We start from the raw sequence: 8,361 nt of genomic DNA, 5'->3' as shown, positions 1-8,361 counted from the left end.
CATGTTAATCTATTTCCTTCCATCTATACTTGGTTCAAAACTTTACCTATTTTGTGTCTTTATACTTTAAAACAATTTGGCATACCTCAGGAACCGTTGCTCTAGGATCAATTCTTTGACTGTAGACGAGGTAAAGCTTTGTATCGGACGAGCTCTTTGTAATAATTTATTATGAAAATACAAATGGAAGATGTCATGACTCAGATGAAGTCAATGTAAATGAGTTAAAGACACGTATATTACGATGTCATTAGAAGGCTTTGTATATTTATACCTTTGTATCCGAAATAAATTATCTTATATAAGAGGTCATTTTATTTGTCCCATGCGACTATTCTTCGGTTAAATCGCTCCCTAGTGAGTCTAAGCTTGCATTATTCACGTCTCCTTCACCAATCACAATCCTGGGCCAGGATTTCAATTTTGGAAAGAATTTTATTTCACTCTCCGTGGTTGCTTACTTACTTACTTATTTTTTTATTTGGCAATAGAGTTTTAGACTGACGTCATGAAAAAGGTCGCTGGAGGGGACTGGATGCGGAAGGCCGAGGGCCGGGTATTGTGGCGCGAATTGGGAGAGCCTTATGTCCAGCAGTGGACTAAGTGTGGCTAAATAATGAATAGAGTTAGTCCACGCTTGCATGATCGTTTAGGGTGAATGCGCTGATACTGAGACAGTACGCTGAACACCTGCCAATTCATTGCCACCTTCCAAAGGCTGGAATGACAGTCAAACGCTACTAAGTCGAGATAAAAAAATTGCTATTAATCGGAACTCTAATAAAAATGACACTCACTTAAGCGCTCTATTTAAACTTTACAAAGTGAAAAAAAACACTTACAGATAGTAATTAATATAAAATATGATATAAAAGTTAATTTTTTAATTCGTTTTTATTTAATTAATACGATAATCTTGTTTATCCACGGTTTTATTTATAGTATAAGTATATAAAAAAAACTAGTTTGCAATCAGTTATATAGCAGTTTGTTTGTTATAAAATATTACCAGTTGAGAGTGGCAGAACTTTGGAGAAAATATCTTCAAATTCCGTGACGCCATTTATTCGACCTCTGCATCACATCCTAAGAAAATTCTAACTTTAGTGAGTGAACCTCATTAGTCTGTACTGACATAAATATCGAGTACGTCGCTCCGAAACTAAAGATAGGTCGAAAACCAACTGGAACTGACTACTTAGAATAACCTTCTACCACTGAGACGCTGAGACACAGCCAATAACGCTGACATAGACAGCCAATGAAAATGTATAAATTGCTATCATACTGACGATGAAAGTTGGTCACAAACATGATTAAAAATATTCAAGGACTAACATTGGAAGCGAATAATTAAATAATAACATATAATGTAACGTTGAGTGTTCAGATATCATACCGGGAGTTCACTTTGCACTAGACGGTGCCGCGGACGGCGCGCGTTGAAGCGTTACAACGTACGTTAAAGTATTCAAAGGTAATATTTGTCAATATTAAAACTCTTGTGGGATAAACTGGCAGATTCGTGTCGATGTGAATTTTCTCTGACGGCCGGCGATCAGCTTTACACGATAAAGGAATTTCACTCAAGTAGTAAGTGGTCATGTAAAGATGTTCTAAGGCTCAGGTCACACATTTATATAACTTCATTTTAAGACGCCTCGATGTTTTATGTTTTGTTAGCTATCTAAAAATTTATGAAGTCTTTTAATCCGAGTTTAAATTCGAAGTTTCTGGTGTGGTAAGTTCCATCAAGTATCACCCAGGGTCCAGGAGGAGCGAGGAGGCCAAGATTAGGGAAAATTTCTGTCAGAACTTTATTATCCATCTCGTCTTCCTTTGACAACGTCTGTTGAAGAATAGTAGAAACGTCGGTATCATTTAATATAATAGAAAACCCGAAAGATTCGAAAAAATATATTTCATACATTAAAATCAATAAAAAATATCAGTTCTATCGTAAATTTTATTTCATAATGTTTATAGCTGTTTCGTGGAGAGCTGAAACATCGCTGACCCATCTCTTAACTTATAGTTATTTATTTAATCGTTAGCATATCTTTGAGAACTCGCTTTAAACTATTGAACAGCAACTCCCTTTCATTTGAGTGTGGTGATGATCTCCAACTATTTGCCAATTTGACATTAAAAGATAAGTAAATAATATAAAATAAAGTGTTCACGTGATACTTGACACGAGAGTTACTTATGTTCCAAAAACTTATTTCCTCATTCAGAATAAATTAACTAAGTACGTGTATATTTTTATAATTTTTTTCCTCTTGTCTAATCAGCACCAAATAAATTGGTTCTAACTTGATTTTCTTTTATAAAAAATATACCAATCTCATTAAGTTTTTAATACTAAACACGAACACATTCTTTTACTTTTCTTAAAAATTTTAGAGCAATTTTTATTTCAGTACCAAAATGTTGTGGCAACCCTTAAACCTGTCGGACGTATGTCCACCCAATGCGCATATGGACTCCTGTACATTGTTCGGATATGTGTATCTGAACCTGTTGGTTAAGTTGTACGGTGGAAGTCGTGACAAGGTCTCCCCCGAGACTCCTCGTCAGGAGTACGACTTCATAGTGGTGGGCGCCGGCTCCGCTGGCTGTGTGGTAGCCAATAGACTGACGGAAAACCCCAATTGGAAGGTGAAGTAGTATAATATAAAACCTAAATTATTATTAAATAAATATATGTCCTTATTGTATATGTAACTAAAGTAAAAAGTTGTCTTGAAACTTGATAGAGAGCTCTCAAACGTCAATATCACATACCTATAGAAACACTTTTTCCTAAAACGAGATAATTATAAAATATTCGTGATAATGAACACTATTCAAAATGATGGTATTTTTCAAGGTTTTTTGACTGTTCAGTTATCACCAAATACGTATATAATGATACAGTTATTTAATCAAACTTTCTAATACATATATTATTCAAATTATCAATGTTATCTAAAACAATTTGACTTGTGACACATTAATTTGTCCGTAATTGATCTGTCTTAGCAACGTCCCACACTACAATAACCTCCGTTAAGACTTTAATGTGTTAGTATTTATTAATAAAATACTGTTAAAGCATACTGCTTCATACTCAGAAATGATTACTCAATCACGTTGAAAACTGAAGTATTAATTTTTTTGTGAAAACATTATAACGATTCGATTCCTTAATTATATTATAGCGTGCAATGTACTATGTATCCTAAAGCAATTCTCGTCACGATAGTTAAATAACTCAATTAATAAGCGGGCTCTAGGTAGTATACAATTACAAGAATATAAAAAAATACACTAAATATAAACAGAATCCCTGTTATTATCATCACGTTTTAAGAATAATTAAATAATTTATAAATAATAAACGAACAAGAACAGGCTTCGAACCCGTAGTGTTGAGTTACAGCCGTTTTATTTTTTGAGCTAGAGTATCAAACTTATATATCACGCCATATTTAACGTTGAAGGTGCTGTTGTTGGAGGCGGGTGGTCGTCAACCGGATGTGACTCTGTCACCAGCACTCTCCACGGCTCTACTCGGCTCTAATATAGATTGGAATTACTCCACGGAACCCAACGGCAAGAGTTGTCTCGCTCACCGCAATCAAAGATGCCCTATGCCCAGGTAATCTTACTAATATTATAATTTATATATGAGAAAGTTTTTAGTGATGTACGGTTGTTTGTTGCTCTTTGACGCAAAATCTGCTGAATAGATTTCGATGAAACCTTACTATCGTGTAGTTTAAACATCAGAATAAGACATAGGCTGCAATTTATCCAGAATGATGAAGTAATAAGTTTTCGCTTGTATATTAAGTGAAGTGACTAAGACTGAAGTTGGTTGGTTACCAAATCTATTGTTACAACACATATTTTTCTCTGAGCATAATTCCGAAGTTCAAACAAACGAGGTCACAGGCAAAATCTAGTATAACATAAAGATAATTTAAAACTTACTTTATCAATACTTAGTTGTACCTAACGTAAATGTAGCGCTGAATTAAAATAGGATAATTGCATTTCAAAAATTTGTAGGAACTGAACTATAAACTAGAGTTATATGTGCTTATTGTTCCTTAACAAACACCCTGATTAGTATACGTCATCAATCAATCCTTGGCACAGAATACAGAGAAAAGAACATCGAACGTCAAAAAAATATATGATTAGAGTTAGTATTGGATGTTTGCAACCCATTTATAACACAGGAAAAGATAAACAGACATACAAACGGTTCACCAGAAACAAATATACATTTGAAATTATATATATACTGTTGCCCGCGGCTCCGCCCGCGTGTTGGTCGCTTTTCGCATAACCATGTATAAATCTAACTTAAAATTGACCATAACTTCTTTTTCCCTTAACAGATTTTAATGAAACCAGTTTTGACAATGCTCCTAATTATATGTAATCCAACTGTGAAAACCGCGTTCAAATCCGTTGAGTAGTTTTGAAGTTATAACGTGACAGACGGACAAAAATTCTAAAAAATGTTTTTTTTGGTTTCTATGACTCTTCTTTAATTGCCTCCTATCAGTTTTTTGGAAAAATATTTAATGTACAGACATTCGATTTTTACTTTCTTATTTTATGTATATTGATTAATTATACATAAAATAAATTTTCAATATTATAATTTTGATTATATGTATTCCATAAACAGACTGTCAAATTATGATTTTTGCATTTTAATATCTTGAACGATTATAACCGTCGATTGAACAATATACTAGACTAGACTAGACCCTAGACTGGTCTAGACTAGTTTAGGGATATTTCATACGGTATAATGTTACAAGTGGCGCCATCCGTGCTGAAATAATTATACCTAACTATAATCCTTAGAATTATTTTTATGACTGATTATAATTAATAATAATACTGAACCATTGTTAGTTTGTAATGGCAACATTTAAGTGTCAACTTGTATTTAAAAACTATTAATACTGGCATCAGCCACTTTGTAAGATATTACTGGAAGTAACACTGAACATTGATTAACAATTCTGAAATTGTACATCGAACATTTGTCTCTGTATTTTTGATGAATCATTATAAATGATATCAATGTATAGATAATTATAATTTATTAGTATATAATAATTGTATATATTTTTTATCAGAGGTAAAGTGTTGGGTGGATCAAGCACTATCAACTCCATGTCGTACGTCCGCGGGAACAGAGTTGATTATAACCTCTGGCATGACCTTGGAAACCCTGGGTGGAGTTATCATGATGTGAGCATCTCAACAGAGAGCAGATTAAATCAATAGCCGTCATTGAAAATTTTATTTAAAAACCTTTGATTATAAAAAGTGAAATGGAAAAACGTTTTCGTTTAACCCTTTTTGTATTTTATGTTCGTTCATAATTTTAATCATACATATATATATTTCTTTAATAATATCACAAGAATAACTTGCATCTCTCCAAGCTGTATGGATGACATATTATTTTGGTTTTGTTGAATTTTCATAAAAAAAAACCTAATGAATATGATATCGTATTGGTGATTGAGTAATCATAATTTTCACGACTCACAGGTTCTTCCATTCTTCAAGAAATCTGAAAGGAATGTTAACATCGAGGCTCTGGATGCGGTCTATCACGGTGTCCAAGGCGAGCAATTCGTGGCTCGATACCCGTACATAGACACACCACCCCTCATGCTGACGGAGGGGTACACTGAAGGAGGCGCCCCGCTGAGGGACTTCAACGGAGCCTTCCAGGAAGGAAACAACCAGGCACAAGCGTTCAGTGTTCAAGGAGAGAGAGTTTCAACCAACACGGCCTTCCTACAACCCATCATTGAAAAGAGACCAAATCTCGTGGTTAAAATCGAATCGGAGGTAGTTAAAATTCTCATAGACGATAAGAATAGAGCTTACGGGGTTGATTATATACAAAATGGCAAAAAATATACTGTTTATGCGAAAAGGGAAGTGATTGTTAGCGGGGGATCTATAAATACACCAAAATTAATGATGTTATCCGGCATAGGACCGAAAGAACATTTGCAAGACTTGGGTATACCGGTCAAAAAAGACTTGCCCGTGGGCAGAAACCTTCACGATCACGTGACCTTTAACGGAATGTTGCTTGCGTTACCGAACAGAACATCGACTCTGGTCAGTAACGAGGAGATTCTCCAGGCTGTGGTAGACTACCACGACATGGATATCAAGGGAGGCCCGATGTCAGCTAACGGTCCCGTTAACTCTATATGCTTCATTAAAAGCCAGCCTGACTTGATAGCACCAGATCTACAATTCCAAGTAGATAACATCCACAACTGGAGGCAGTATATTGAAGATCCGATACTTTATGAGGAGGTGGCGTTCCTGCCGACAGCATTCTATGACGCCGTGGTTATACGGCCCATGAACTTGGTACCTAAAAGTAGAGGATATGTTTTGCTCAACGCGACCGACCCCCACGGAGCTCCTCTCATACAACCGAACTATTTCGCTGATCGTCGCGATCTAATACCATTACTGTACGCAGTCGAATTTCTTCTGAGTCTCGAAAAAACACCAGCGTACAGAGCCAGAGGCGCGTACTACGTCCGTGAGCCTCTGCCCGCTTGTCGTGACTATGAATGGGGAACAGAAGCGTATTATATTTGTCTGGCTAAAGAGTACACGTCTACCACCTATCATCCTGTGGGTACTTGCAAAATGGGTCCAAAAGAGGATGCAGAGGCCGTCGTGGACTCCGAGCTGAGGGTCTACGGTGTGAAATATTTAAGAGTCATAGATGCCTCCATAATGCCGGTCATAATTCGAGGGAATACCAACGCTCCTACAATGATGATAGCAGAAAGGGGAGTGGACTTTGTCATACGACATTGGAATAAAATACTTTCGAAACAAAATGATGAGGATAAATCTCTATTAGAATTAATAAAAGAAACTTGAAAATTTAAATTTGGCGCCACTGTCACTGTCGCTGTCAATTTTGAACTAACATTCACATCACGACTTGTGTGATGTCACTTTTTGTTAACTCTGTGTTCTTGTCAATACGTTTTCTCTTAATAAATATAATTTGATCGCTGAAAGTAACGTTTGTTTTTGTGGATAAATCCCATAACCTAAGATATTATCCCATAATTTATTTGTTTCGATTTTAATATTAACTTTTTATTGTAATTGTATGTACATATAAACAAACATAAAAACGTCAAACCAAAACTCACTATTAAGACCATTGTGAGAATGGATGAACTTGGAATTTAATATAGTCAAGATTTATTAGAAGTGACGCATTAAGTATTATTTTGTGTATAAATATACAAAAAAAAATTATAATATATTCTTAGAAACAAGGTAAGAATTGACTTTTTAAAAAATAACATTCGATACAATTCCACTGCAAATTTATTAAATTTACACAAAAATAAAAACAATTCTAAATGAATAACTTTCAACTATCTTGATTTAAACTAATCGTTAAATGAAATCCGAATATAATACAATCGAAAGATTTAAACACACTTCGAAAATCTACTAACGACTAAACTATCACACCAACGCGCGTTACGAACGAAAAAAGAGCCCTGATGTCCTCTGACAACGGCTTATATGTCGTTTGAGTCTCTCCTACCCTCTCATATTCCTACATTGATTCTCTTCTACCCTCTCATATTCCTACACGGTCTTTCCTGACATGAGCACGTCCCCGGGCTCCTTTGTGTTTAACTTTCTTGACGTCCAAAACGTAGTATTAGCACCAAGGGCAGGAAATTCTTTTCATTCGCACTAGACGTATTCAGTTTTGAATGTCTTGACATTCCAGACGGGCTTGATTGCGGCTCAGTCCCCTCCACAGGCAGGTCAACCTCCGGAGGCAAGTTGGCGTCATGACACAACTCTTCTCCCTCATTGTCTATGTCTGAAATTGAGAAATATAACGGCAGAAATCTTTTCGATTTTTGATTTAACTCAACAGTAACATCATGGTTAACGTCAATGTAAAGTGAGCTAAACAAACATAGCCCACACAAAGTGGTTGTAAAAGATCCCAATAACCAACCACTTGGGGCGGGACTTGTCGGAAGATCGCCCCCTCACACCTCGTCAGAGACCCACAAGGAATTGCTTGAGGCATGACTTGGTGTGTGTGTGAAGGTTATTATAAAAACATGTTCCAAAACATACCATCTGATACAGGCAATGTTGGCCGACCAACATCCCATAAATAAACTCATGATCTTTTACAACCACAGCTCGATAGACAACTCACTATCAAAGTCAAGCTTCCGAACATACTAAATTAATTCCTAACCAAGAGACCAGATCCTCAGGATAACGTATCCGATGCACTCCAAGATAAAC

General features: G+C 35.7%; 1 protein-coding gene across 1 annotated transcript; it reads left to right on the top strand.

Moving 5' to 3' along the window:
* Positions 1-1,456: 1,456 nt before the first annotated feature.
* On the top strand, positions 1,457-6,942 carry LOC116773675 (glucose dehydrogenase [FAD, quinone]-like). The gene is made up of 5 exons (XM_032666176.2): positions 1,457-1,593; positions 2,424-2,661; positions 3,486-3,643; positions 5,148-5,262; positions 5,569-6,942. Exons 2-5 carry the CDS (start codon positions 2,431-2,433, stop codon positions 6,940-6,942), a joined length of 1,878 nt encoding a protein of 625 aa, XP_032522067.2. The 5' UTR covers positions 1,457-1,593; positions 2,424-2,430.
* The last annotated feature ends 1,419 nt before the right edge of the window (positions 6,943-8,361 follow it).

This window comes from Danaus plexippus (genome assembly GCF_018135715.1).
Source record: "Danaus plexippus chromosome 22 unlocalized genomic scaffold, MEX_DaPlex mxdp_33, whole genome shotgun sequence".
In the NCBI taxonomy this organism is placed as follows: Eukaryota; Metazoa; Arthropoda; class Insecta; order Lepidoptera; family Nymphalidae; genus Danaus; species Danaus plexippus.
The sequence above is the reverse complement of the archived record's forward strand: the minus strand, read 5'-3'. Positions and strand labels throughout refer to the sequence as shown.

Coding starts and splice junctions, on each gene's coding strand:
- LOC116773675 (XM_032666176.2), top strand. CDS start 2,431: ATGTTGTGGCAACCCTTAAACCTGTCGGACGTATGTCCACCCAATGCG. Junction 3,644..5,147: donor CAAAGATGCCCTATGCCCAG/GTAATCTTACTA, acceptor ATTTTTTATCAG/AGGTAAAGTGTTGGGTGGAT. Junction 5,263..5,568: donor CTGGGTGGAGTTATCATGAT/GTGAGCATCTCA, acceptor CACGACTCACAG/GTTCTTCCATTCTTCAAGAA.